Below are 12,451 nucleotides of genomic sequence, written 5' to 3'. Positions count from 1 at the left end.
TGGCTATGTCAACAAAATCAAAGTATGTATCCATTACTCCCAACCAGCTTCAAAACAGGCTCTCCTGTTGTCATTCATTCGTCTATAATTGGTGGCTACATAAGCCAAATTCTCGCTCTCTGCAGAGTCCATCTCTGTCCCTCTTTGGAAATATCGCGCCAAAAGCAAAACCAGCCACCGCCATCATTGATTGCCTTGTTTCCATTCGCCATACTCCTGGTTCGCCTATGGATGGCGAACTGTCGCCGTTGTGAAAGAAAAATAAAACCGCCCATAAATGACACCTTTAGTTATTTGAACTTCAAATGAGGCTTCTTTCAGTCCCGTATGTTGTGATCACCCAATCGACAAACTCCTTCCATTTCTGCTCCCAATCACGAACTACAGCAGATTGCTCATAGTCCGAAAGACAAGCGTGTTCAAGGCTCCATAGCACGAGCTGTTTCCAGCCAAACAGTCCCATGTCGGCCTTGCCAACCATGACCTGGTAAAAGTCATGAGATAGAGAGGATCTGTTTGTCTCGGTTAGCGATATGTAACATTTCAATGTGTGAGATGTCTAACCTGAATAGTGTCCCATTGTCTGAGCTTACCGTGCAGTGCACGTTGTTGGCAAGAAGCTGATACATGGCATGCCCACTGACTCGTGGCGTAAGTCCCAGGATCTCGTTGGAGATGGGACAGAGTTCAAGGCAGATGCCACGCTCCTTCATATGCTGCATCACATAAGGATGCTTGGCTAGCGCAAACCCGTGCCCGATTCTCTTCGACTTCAACAAGAGTGCATCAACGAGGTTCCCGTCGGTATCGGTTCCCATATCCAGTGTCTCGCCACAGTGAAAGAGGAACGGTATTTCCACACCTTCACTGGCACAGTTGTCCTGGAACTTCAAGAGTTCAGGAATGAAGTCTTTGATGGGCCGTCCTTTTGCCTCTTCCCCAACAAGGTCGAATCCTACACCGCAGTCAGTAAAACAGTCTTCGAAAAATTAAGATGGAACAAGGCAGAAGTTTCTTACCAGCGATCCATTCTGGCCACAACTTCTTGAAGGCCAGACACTCTGCAAGAGCGGCCTCGATCTTTTCTGGTGCAAATGACCGGGGCGTGCAGTAAATCACCTTCAGACCTCCGAAGTATCTTCCTTGCTTCTTTATGTCGATTTGGAAGTTCTGGACTTCTTCAATGATTAACTTCATGATGCCCTTATTGTCGATGAGCTGTTTGCCGTCGTCAGTCCAAAGTTGATTGCTAGTCATGAAATTAGGTCGAATTTCAGCATAACTGATGTTATCTTTCATAAAGTCCTCCAGACATAAGCGAGTATATCTTCGATATGCAGTAGCATAGTTAAAGAGACCCTTCATCATACGCGTGCGTCCGTTGAATTTCTCCCATGCTCTTTTTAACATTAGTATTTGCCCTTTCCAACAAGGGGTACACATAGTCGACTTACCCCGATGCGGTCTGCAAATGGTTATGAGTCTCCTCCTCATGAAACATTAGCTTTTCAAAAAGCCACTCATCAACGCTGGTAGAGTCTTTAGTGTAGTATCCTGGAAATTTGTTGAGGAAGTCTTTGAAGCGCATTGTCTGCCGGGGCTGATATGACTGAGAGAACAAATCGCCTGGCGATTCTTTCTCGGGGCTTAGCAGAGAGAACTGGATCTCGCATCTGTCAAAGTTGACGTGATTGTTGTCCGAGGTTAGGGGCACATCGCTCGTAATGAACATACGGTCCATCTCTTTGGCGAGGTTGAGCAGAACGTGAGGAGCAAGACAGGCGTTGAAATGAATATGCAAGTGGGCGCCCTTGGGCATGCGTTGTGCCACCTTGAATAGACTTGTTTGGTCAATGAGGTGTTTGTTGGATAGAAAGTGATCTCCTGCAAACCGGGGATGTTGCTGCCCACCGTAACCTGCCCTTGATGCAGCTTGGGCGTACACACTCTCCTCATCGTCACGTCTCAGCTTTTGAATGATAGCATCTGCTCGCCTTTCCTGAGGTGTGCTGCGCATGCGGCAATCATGATCAAAGTCCAAAGCTTTCTCGCGAGCCACCAGATTTTGCCGCAACTTGAAGTAGTCTCCAACGGGGCCAGATTCAGGTGTGACTGTGTGTGATTCTAAAGATGCAGTAAAAACACTCCGACCTGCAATTTCTGCATCGTGAGCCTGGATATGGCATCGCGCCGCTGCCGCAGCGTTTGGTAATGAGTCCTGGTTCCTCATCCCGATGATCTTGGATTGATTTGTCGTGCGTTGCGATAAACGAGTCATGAAGCCGCTACTTGAATGCTGTTTCTTATCGTCTTCGCGATGATGGTCCTGACTAAGTTGTCGATGATGATGACCCTTGGCTTCATCTGCCAGTTCTGATCTGGAGCAGAGAGCGCCCATTTATGTTGAATAGGAAAGCAAGCTACCTAGCTAGTTGCCAAACTCGATCTGGGAAGTTGAATGAATCAGGAGGGAATAAAGAAAGGGCCAACAGAGGCAGCAGAGGCGCAGTCATTCAAAGCTCGTCTAAGAGAGTTGAGGCTGTTTGCGGTGAATGACTCCAACTTGATAAAGCGCGGCTCACAAGCCAGAGCCAGGTGATGGTCACTAACTAGCCAAGGGTGGGCGGGGATAATCAAGATTAGGCCAGCACAGAACTGTTAGTGGTGTTGCGCTGCTCTGCCAAGCTGTTCGGTTCGTACAGTTAAAAGAGCTCGAGGCTTAGTCTCGTGAGGCCCTTTGTCTAGGTAGATAGGCTCCAGAAGTAGAGAGTTTCTTAAAACAGTCTCAGTAAGCTGGAACCCTAGGCATTTGTTGGCTGCGACAAAGGTGATGGTGTTCCAAATAACCTATCATGCAGATCGGTTTCGTTTAGGTCAAGATAAACTGTAAATTTGGTCGTTTGTTGTTTGTCGGTTACAAGTGTAAGTATTGCCGAGTTTGAGGCAGTGCCCTCTGGTTGAGCTTGGGTAAGTAAGTGGTAGGTATTGTGCCTCCTCTTTCACATTGCCTTGCCTGACTAAGGAAGGTACTTAGGCTGTTAAGGCTGAAGGCCAGATGCTTCTAACCTTGGCTTAGCACCCAACTCCGACCTAAGTACCTGACATTTATTCACCAAGAAGATCAGGTACAGAGTCAGCCTGTGCAAATGCTGGTTCGCTACGTTTTGAGTGATTGCAGCGACTTGATGGCTGGCCAAGCCCGCGCTAGTCTAACTTGGGCTCTAAGTCACAGGTCCAGGCGCTTAGACTAAAGCATTTGTTTAATCCACTCTCATCTCACGTCACTTGGTAGTAGTATAGTTATCAGAGCTGTGTAGAACGCCTCATAAGGCTTCCTCATTTCTTCATTTTTTTATTAAAAGATAAAAAAATAAAAGTAATAGCAAAAACAAAAATAAAAATAAAAACAAATTTCCCCAAGTCCCAGGGCCTAGCCAAATCCTAAGCTTGGATTATTTACTTGCATGCCTCCAAATAACTCCCATCCTTATACACCAGGTCACAATTATTGAATCGTTATGTTTATTCAGTCATATTACCGATATGCAAAGGCTCATATTTGTACAAGGCTTGGCTTGGTTTGGCTTTCCTAATTTGTGCATATCCTTCTTTTCAAATATAAAACTCGGATGCTAAGACTGAGTCAACACAATGGCCAACTTGACCGCTTTGTCTATGTCCTTAGGCCGCACAGCCGGCGTACGGCCTAAGCACACTGCCTTGCTCGTCATTTCTATGTCGCGTTAGTCTTCAGTTCACGGAAGGTGTTGGATGCCATCAGCCTCACCTGCGACCAGTCGGTTCACGTCTACCGTCACTTTGGTCTTCATCCAGCTGGACCCTATTGTCCATTCCCGTGGCAAGTATGATGTATGCATAAAGGACCCCATTCCCTGGCCATATTGCTCGCCGTTTGTGGAGCTGAGTTGCGGTATGAAACCTGCCATATCAGGGCCTGTTATCGGTGCCATGAGCGAGCCTCCTATCATAGATGATGTGGTGCTGGCGACGCTGGTAGGCACCGCACCTTGCCACATACCGGGGACATCCGTTGCTGATTGTTGGGGTGGTATGTAAAGTCCTTGGTTGGAAACAGGCGCATGGTGTGCGCCAAAAAAGCTATCATTATTCACCCCGACACCTGCAAGGTCTGGAGAGTCGTCCAATGAACTAATGTCGATTTCAGCATCAATGAAATCCACATTGGCAGGAATCACGATGCCCTTTTGGCGTAAATACGTCTCAGCCTCATCAGCGTCGAAAAAGTCTCCCTCAAATCCCTTAAACATCATTCGCATGCGTTCGTCAATACGATCTCTCGTAGTTTCTACATCCGGGCCAAACGGCCCCATTGAGAAACCAGTCATCTCTGGGGGCTTCATAGACTGAACCAAACCCTGGTTACCCAAATGCAGCCTGGTACCGTCAGGACCTGCTGCCGAATAGCCACCAGCACCTTCACCATCAGGAAAGAATGTGCCAGCACCGCCAAGGTTTGTGAAAGGATACCTCCACACAAAGAGCGATTCCTGGCTAATCCTAGACAACGTGGTGGACATACGATTAATTATTGACTCTTTGGGCTCGAAAAGTAAACAGAAGCCGAAGACTTGAGCGTAGCGATGAGGAGGTGGGTTGGTCATCGATGCCAGCCGCAGCCCTGCCTCCAGTGATGCTCTTTGAAGACGGCGACCGAAGCTTCTCTCTTGTGACGAATAAGTAGGCGGCGAGGGGACAGCAGGAAATGGTGACTGAAGAAAAGGGTTTTGCTCCAGGTTAATCGGTGTCTGGGTATCGTAAACGGGAAAACTTGCGTTGTCTGTTGTCGGCATCGTAATTATCTCGTAAGGTAAATTTAAGGGAGGGGTAGCCTGTTGCCGCATCTGTCCTTCCACTCTTTGCGGAGTAGTTTGTTGTTTGCCATGAGGAACTGTGTGGGTTACTGAAGGGTTGGGCGTGGAGAGATTATCACTCGGCGACCTCGAAATGTTGGAACTATGCGCCGATATACGTCGCTCTGGAGGCTGTGTCGCATCTTCATCTTGCATTGAAGTCGGGGCTAGGGAGTCGCCCGACTCATCTCTGCTTGAATCCTCGGCAGATTTGCGTGTTAGAGAGAGGAATTTGCGAGTTGTATCGTTTAGTCGTCGCGCCACCTCTGGCGCGCCTTGGAGCATTCCCTGAGATAGGACAAAGTCGAAGAAATTCATAAATTCTTTACTCATGTTTTCGTTAGCATCCTCAAGGTCCTTGACCTTGTCCTCTAGAGTAGTAATTGCAGTATCTTTGCGATTACGATAGGCTCGCTGAGCAAGTCGAATCTGAGTTCGGCGGCGCTATGCAATATCAGCATTCGAGACTCAGGCGATTAGGAAGATTGGCCTGCGCTTTAACTCACATCCTGAGCTGTCTCATCTCTGGTATCAAGACGTGGCCGGCCTCTCGATCGCTTCTTTCCTATGTCTTCATCGTTCTCCTCAGAAACTCTGGGTCGCTTCCGTGCTGTGAGCGATTCTGGCTCTGTCTGGGGTTCTTCAAGCATTGCGATAGAATGAGCCCAAAGGCAGACCGAATATTCAGTAACGTCTCGACCTCTTTAGAAAGTATGAGTGTCCCAGGTCGCCCATCAGGGCATTCACGTGTAGTGTATGACCTGAATGATGACAAACGAGCCACTACAATGCGTCGCCTAGATGTGGTTCAGGCTACTCTGAAACGAATCGTTGAAAGGTTAGGTGCCTCTAATGAGGCCAAATACAGATTTCGGGACCCTGTCGGCTCTGTTCCGTGTGTCGAGTAGGGCCATACGGAGGTCACGAAGCCAGGGAAGTTGACTTAACGTGAGTTACTGAGCGAGTGAGTGTTATGATGGAGGTGCCGGCTACGGATGAATTGCAGGGTGAACTTGGGGTTGATTTGGTGGTTGAAGTTGAATTGACCGTGTTTTGTCGACTGGGATCCGAAATGCCGATCGCTATCGGGCTACGAAGCGGCTAGCGCTTAGTTTAGCAATCAATCAAGATTACTAGCAACACGACCGAAACCAGGTACTAGGAACTTGAATCTTTACCGTCTAGACAATATCAAACTTCTGTCCATTCTAGATCACTCTTTCCTATTTTCAAATGTATGGTGAAGTGTTTGCCGATCAACAAATTCAGTTTATGTCGAATATCATAAGCGGTCCCAAAGTTACCCCGATCCCAATGTTTAGTCAGGTAGAGAGGCTCAGCAATGGCTGAGCTCTGATGGAAGTAAGTTACCAGCTAGGGGGTTCCAGCGGATCGGAGCGATGGTTGACCCACTGAAGGGGCAGTGTAAGATCCATCCATGCGGGGATAAGGTGTGGGCGGGCAGGAACCACTTGACAGCTTAAATGCAGTTAAGGTGAAGAGACGAGACAAAAAACGGTTCGACAAGTAATGCCCTGTATAGTACACGAAGCAAAATCCACATTTCAGTTATATCGGTAGTGAAATAACTGTGTCGGTCCTCTCCGAGATGGCCATTGATTCTTTTCTGGCTGTAGGTTTAGTACCTCCCCATCTTTATTATGCTGTACTCTGTAGTTACGTGCATACCTACTAGTAATACCTAGTCTGGTAGGTACTCTGACCCTGGAAGGACTACCACGAAATGTAGGTCACTGCCACTTTTGCGACAGCGGGACGGGCCAGTCTTAATACTACTCCCCCACCAAATCAACGATTTTATCCCTATAGATATCGTCTCACAACTTTCTCCCTTGCTTTTTTTCTACCTTTCCTAAACGTTTCGTCAAATAGGTGCACTCAGCTACTTAGATTGATTGCCTAAGGAAGAGACCGTATCAATCGCTCTGCTCATTCCAGTCAATTGTAACATTCGACCTCACAGCATTATGGCTTCTGTTCCAACTTGATCTCGCCACAATTACCAATTGCCATCACATTCGCGTCACCATTTGTCTGCTCCCCGGCATTACCTATAATGGGAGATTGGGCCCGGGGATGGACGAGAGTTGGGCAAACAGGCCCGATTCAACATTATGGTCGCATATGGGAGGCTGAGCGCGAACGTGAAGAACTGGGCATAATCGACAGTTGGAACGACGATGACAGTTGGCCTGGCATGTAAGCTGTCCATAGCTATCGCGAATCCAACCCTACTTCCATCTCTAACTGGTCGTTTTACAGCAGTAAACCGCTCTTCAACGGCTCTGATGCGAAGCGCTTCGATGCGAAACTTGTCAAACTCGACGACCTCGGATATGGCGCATTTGGTCGCGTTGAGAAGGTCTCTTATGGTTCGGTCTATCTTGCGCGCAAGAGAATTACACGACGTCGCGGCTTCACAATTGATGATCTGCGCAAAGAAAGCTTGACCATGCAGAAGCTTGACCATCGACATGTTGTAAAGCTTATTGCGACGTATGCGCCACGAACCCACGAATTATGTCTCCTCATCTGGCCTGCGGCTATTTGCAACTTGAGCACCCTTCTAGAGGACATAGAATTCTTGCGACTGGGGGAAGGGGATCGTGAGGACATAATCGAGAGGCTCGACGCACTAGACATCAAGGACTTGAGTGCTATCGAGCCCTCTTCTGAAGATCAGCTTCTTCATTCTATAACAAAATGCCCTCTGGAGTTCCTGCGCAACACGATTGGATGTATCGCTCGTGCCATGGCTTACTGTCACCAAAACGATGTGAGGCACCTCGACATTAAGCCGTCCAATATTCTCCTTAAGGCGGATCGCGTGTACCTTGCCGATTTTGGGGTTTCCAGAGACGTCAGTGGACAGGACCAAACGATGACAGAAGGTGTACCTGGAACCGAGAGGTGGCGTGCCCCTGAACTCTACGCCGACAATGGATCTAGCATGCAATTGTCAGATATCTACTCGCTAGGTCTCGTCTTCCTAAACATCGCAACAGTTCTATACAATGTCCGGTTGGCCGACTTTGACGAAGCTCTGAAATATCCATCCAGAAATACACAAGAAGAACAGCTTTGCGAGCGAGAGAAGAAGCTGAACGCCCACCTTGAAAAGCTCACATCCCATGCTCTGGTCACGCCACCTTTTATGTTTACTTATGAGGGCCAAGAAACGGTCCGTCCCAGGCCAGTTGTAAACTTAGTTGCTCGAATGATCACCCCGAACCCGAAAAGTCGACTGCATGCGTACAAGATAGACGAAAAGTTGTCCATGCTGGGAGGGATCCATCAAATATATCATGGCGAATGTTGCAAAAGACCGATTTCCTGGGTCGAGGACAAATGGGACAAGAAGCTCACGACATTGACAAGTCTCCGAAGGGAAAACAACCGTTTGAAACAAAAAATCAACGAATTAGAAGGGCGAGACAGGACGTACGAACTTCGACTTGAGCACGAACGCAAAGGTCATGAGCAGGCCGTGACTACTCTCCAAAAGAAGTTGAAGGACATGGAGGACAGCTGCCTTATGCTGCAAGGCGGTACTTTCCATCGTAAGAGCAGTATAGGCCGTGTCCCTGCTAAAACGGCGATGCCACGACCTGGCCGGACAAGCACAGTATCTTTGAACTCCTATTCTGGGCTTGAGTCGTCACCAAAATCAAAATCGACTCCAGTGACTCCAGCAGCAAGGCCAGCTCTCCAGCCCTGGTCACGTTCCTCTCAACGTCTCCCGCTTGAGCAGAAAGCGTCCCCGCTCCAGAGGCAGGCCGTATCTTCGCGCCCTCCAAACGACACAACCCCCAGGGGGTCAACCGAATTTCCGACATCGCGATCACCAAGTTTTGCGAACATGGTAGGGTATACTTTGCGGTCTCGTGGATCGGGCTCCAAACTTCCCCTACCAGTGACCCCATCTCGCAGTGAAGCGCCGCATCTCAACCACGACCAAAGCTCGACAGACAGTAGCATGTCGTCATCGGTGTTCTCTCGACATAGTATTGAGACAATTTCAACGCCTTTACAAAGTAGTCCAGCTTTGGACCGCAGTCCCCTTCCTATGGACTCAAAACAGGTGCCTACTTGGGGCCAATTGCCCCAAAAGACTCGTCCCAGTAATAGAGTGGCAACCCCTGAACCACCACTATTGACACATGAATCGAGCAGCCCGACCTTCTCAATACCATCCGCCATGTCTTCGCCCAGAACCCTTCAATCAGAGATCGCTAGTACCAACGGGGACCAGACGCGTCGACCGTCTGTGTCATCATTGCAATCATTAAAGAGCTGGGCTGAAGTGGCAAACGGAGGGGAAAAGACAAAGATGATCACCCAACCACGAGCGCACTCAAATAGGTGTTAGAGGCCGCTGGAAGAGGGTCTATTTGAGTAAACAGGAATGTTGCAGTTGTTTGAAGGTGGCATGCGAGACCCTACGATGTAGTCTCCTCGCCATATGATTTCGAGCTTTCTTTTACCCGCCATTTCTACGATATATGTTCGTAGCCAAAAGTTGAATATGATGCGTAGTCACACCGATCTATCTATATATGGTAGTTATACATATGCTTACCGTCGATTTCGTTAAGTAATATTCGCACTTGGGTATATTGAACAAGATGAAAACGTCTCCCTTTTGGTAGCGGCCTCATCGCATGGTTGCGAATCCATGTGGAATGGCCAACGTTTCCATCGGGTTTACCACTTCTCGTGGAAGTTTCCCCTTTATGTTCCAGTGAGCTAGTCCTCGCCAAAAAATTCTCTAACCTTCTTGTTTTGCCTCGCTTGTCTTGGTCCGTTGATTCTAAGCTCTTCAATCTCTACCATCTTGACCTTTTTTAACCACCTTAGTGATGCAAAAGGATCTTGAAATGAGTTGGTGCCGCTCTCTTTTGTTTTTTGCTCCGATTCAGTCTGCTTTCGGCGGTACTCTGCAAGGATCTGGTCGAGAGTTTCCTTCGCAACCTCAGGATCGGTTGGTCTCACGCCGCTCTGCTTTTCTCCCTTGGCCAATGTCCTCTCTTGCTCCACGAGTTTACTAATTGCCTCAGAGCGTGCTGTCCAATCCTCATTGAACCTGAGAAGTTTCATTTCCCACCAAGCTTTGGTCAAGGTAGCACTGAAACGAAATGATTCCAAAGGACCCTCCCGCCTTGCTCCAACTGTATCGCCCTGTTGATGCAGAAGTCGGTGCACAATGTCATCCCAGAGATCCTCCGAGGCAGCAGCTGATACAAGCTCCGTATCGACCTTTTTGGTAGCTTGAATAGTTTGCCTGAATCTCACCGTCTTTGCCCCTAGCGATCGGGAGAGGCTTTCCGGCTGGGGCTTCTTGATTCGCAGGAACGACATAAGCTCGGCAGTGTGTCCAAAAACAGGCACCTTTCGCTCGCCTACGAACGCGGTTTTGGGAAGAGGTCGGACTGTCGGCTCGTATTTTGGGAACTCGTCGGGAGCAGAAACTTTGGTGAGAAGAGGAGGGTTACGCCATTGTTTTGAGGGAGGGAGACTTTTCTTGTGCGGGTGGATCAAGCGAGAAAAATCGGCTGTTTCGTTACGTTTTTGTAGATGTCGAAGTATTTCGGAATGCTCTGGCGACTTCTCGATTTGGCCTTTGGTCAGTAAAGTAAGAAACTAGACAGGTTATTAAAATGTTGAACAGCGAGATTTTCGGGATTCCCACCTTGTACCCTGCGGTCATGGAATCGTAGATAAGCCTCAAGCTTGTGAGTGGTTTATTCTTGGCGAATCTTGTCCTTAGGATTTTTATAACAGGATGCCTGCGTCCTTTGGGGTGAAGGTCTCTGGGTAAAGGAATGCTGGATGCTGTTCGTAAAAGCGATCGGTAGAGCGCCAATACGGCGATCCTGTGCCGCGCATTACGCGCGGGAACGAAAGTATGGCGCTTCATAAAGACAGGCCGTTCTCTGTCGTGCATGTGTCGAAACACTTGCGCTATGGTTGCCGCATTTTTGGTGTTTAGTGTTTTTTGGTTTGCGATTGACTTGTACAGTGGGGATATTTTACAAATGGTGTGTTCGATGACTAAGGATTACCCCGGATTTTGAGGACCTACCCATGCAAGTTGGAACGGCAGTTACAGGCATCAGTACATGTCAATGAGCCTCAATATCTAGAAAGACACTATAATTTCGAACTGAATATCTGTGATCTCCGGTAGTCATGATATAACAAGAGGTTCTCATCTTGACCCATAAGAATTTACCGAACGAACTGAACAATGGCCAGGTACCTTGGTAGTACTAATTGTTATCCAATTCTTATAGGCGGTAATAAAATTGGGCTACCGTCTGAGAAAGGAACGTGACCATTTGGGCAAATGACTGCAGAGGACAATTGTATGGACTGCACCAAAAACAAATATTTCAACCTGGTCAAAGACATTCTCCGAGCCTCCCGTGACGACAAAGCGTGGAGTTGATCAGCATTCAGTATCCATCGCTACGCTCACCAAAGAACCGAAACATCCGAAAGACCCAGTTGATATGTATATAAATCGGACGAGTAATAATTGCCGATGACCGAGACTTGGCTCAGCATTTGTCAGATGAGATGTGCAGCCGCGCGCTTGTGTTGGATAACTTCAGCACTTGTATCGAAAGCTCTTAATGCTGATGGTACCTGTACATACATCCTACTAGTCTAAATACCTAGACTAGTAAACTATGACACTGAGCTGACGGGCATAGGCAACGCGATTTGGCTTACTGGATCGCAAACGATTGACAAAGCAGGTCATTGAAAAGGTCTCTCGCAGTTGTCAGTTGACGATTGGCCCATTTCAGTACCCGACAAGCGGTCTGCGCTTCTGAGCTGGCGATATGGATGCATATATGCACGATCTTATCCTAGTCAAGTCCTGCAAGTAAAAGATTTTTTTGTCTGATCTCGACTGTTGCATTTTCACAGATACTTACATGGGTTCTCAACAGACCAGTGTGTTCTCGATTCGCTGATAAATTATACATAGGCCACGATAGGTGGAACATTGTGTTCAAAAAATGTGACCTTTTTGAGATAACTGTATTGAACTGACGTTGCACTCATTTCTTAGACAAATATTCTGATGACCCATGGCTCCCCGCTAATCGGTACAGAATTTGCCAGCATGGAGACTGTCGATCTTTTCGCAGCCACTAGGAATGGATTGTAACCCCGCGGACGAGTAGACTGACCGACCTTAAAAGAGTCACAAGCGAATGAAGTTGATGTCTCGCGAATACCAGTTATGCTAAACCGTTACTGCAACGTGTTTTAGCCCTACAACAGGTATGTACACACAACTGTCTGTACACCACTACGTTCTATGGCAAGTCTCATCAAACTTGATTGGCTCCTATCCTTTCTCGTGTTCGTGTTGGCCTATTTCAGCTTCAGCATAAACCAATATGACACTGTACGGGAGGGGCCGTGGCTTGCAACAGTCCTAGCAATCGCCTCATGGACGAGACTTGCGTGTGACCTTTCAAGAGCTTGATTTTTGTTCATGTCGCACAGCAAGGTAAACTGGG

At 47.9% G+C, this 12,451-nt stretch overlaps 4 protein-coding genes across 4 annotated transcripts; 1 reads left to right on the top strand and 3 right to left on the bottom strand.

Annotated features, from left to right (window-relative positions):
* Nucleotides 1–301: 301 nt before the first annotated feature.
* Nucleotides 302–2,398, bottom strand: EDB82DRAFT_530382 (uncharacterized protein; the record flags this gene model as incomplete). Its single annotated transcript, XM_025725059.1, has 4 exons — nt 302–512; nt 565–955; nt 1,020–1,399; nt 1,455–2,398. 4 exons carry the CDS (start codon nt 2,396–2,398, stop codon nt 302–304), a joined length of 1,926 nt encoding a protein of 641 aa, XP_025593695.1.
* A 1,234-nt stretch (nt 2,399–3,632) lies between these two features.
* Nucleotides 3,633–5,542, bottom strand: EDB82DRAFT_480994 (uncharacterized protein; the record flags this gene model as incomplete). Its single annotated transcript, XM_025725058.1, has 3 exons — nt 3,633–3,733; nt 3,788–5,336; nt 5,399–5,542. The coding sequence occupies 3 exons, from the start codon at nt 5,540–5,542 to the stop codon at nt 3,633–3,635; spliced, it is 1,794 nt and encodes a 597-aa protein (XP_025593694.1).
* A 1,427-nt stretch (nt 5,543–6,969) lies between these two features.
* EDB82DRAFT_530380 (kinase-like domain-containing protein) lies at nt 6,970–9,282 on the top strand (the record flags this gene model as incomplete). The annotated part of the gene is made up of 2 exons (XM_065609222.1): nt 6,970–7,112; nt 7,176–9,282. 2 exons carry the CDS (start codon nt 6,970–6,972, stop codon nt 9,280–9,282), a joined length of 2,250 nt encoding a protein of 749 aa, XP_065463501.1.
* A 377-nt stretch (nt 9,283–9,659) lies between these two features.
* On the bottom strand, nt 9,660–10,620 carry EDB82DRAFT_480992 (uncharacterized protein; the record flags this gene model as incomplete). Its single annotated transcript, XM_025725055.2, has 2 exons — nt 9,660–10,553; nt 10,603–10,620. 2 exons carry the CDS (start codon nt 10,618–10,620, stop codon nt 9,660–9,662), a joined length of 912 nt encoding a protein of 303 aa, XP_025593692.2.
* Between the last annotated feature and the right edge of the window lie 1,831 nt (nt 10,621–12,451).

The sequence above is a fragment of the Fusarium venenatum genome (genome assembly GCF_020744135.1).
Source record: "Fusarium venenatum strain MPI-CAGE-CH-0201 chromosome Unknown EDB82scaffold_4, whole genome shotgun sequence".
Lineage (NCBI taxonomy): Eukaryota > Fungi > Ascomycota > Sordariomycetes > Hypocreales > Nectriaceae > Fusarium > Fusarium venenatum.
Note: the sequence above shows the minus strand (reverse complement) of the source record. Positions and strands in the feature narration are given on the sequence as shown.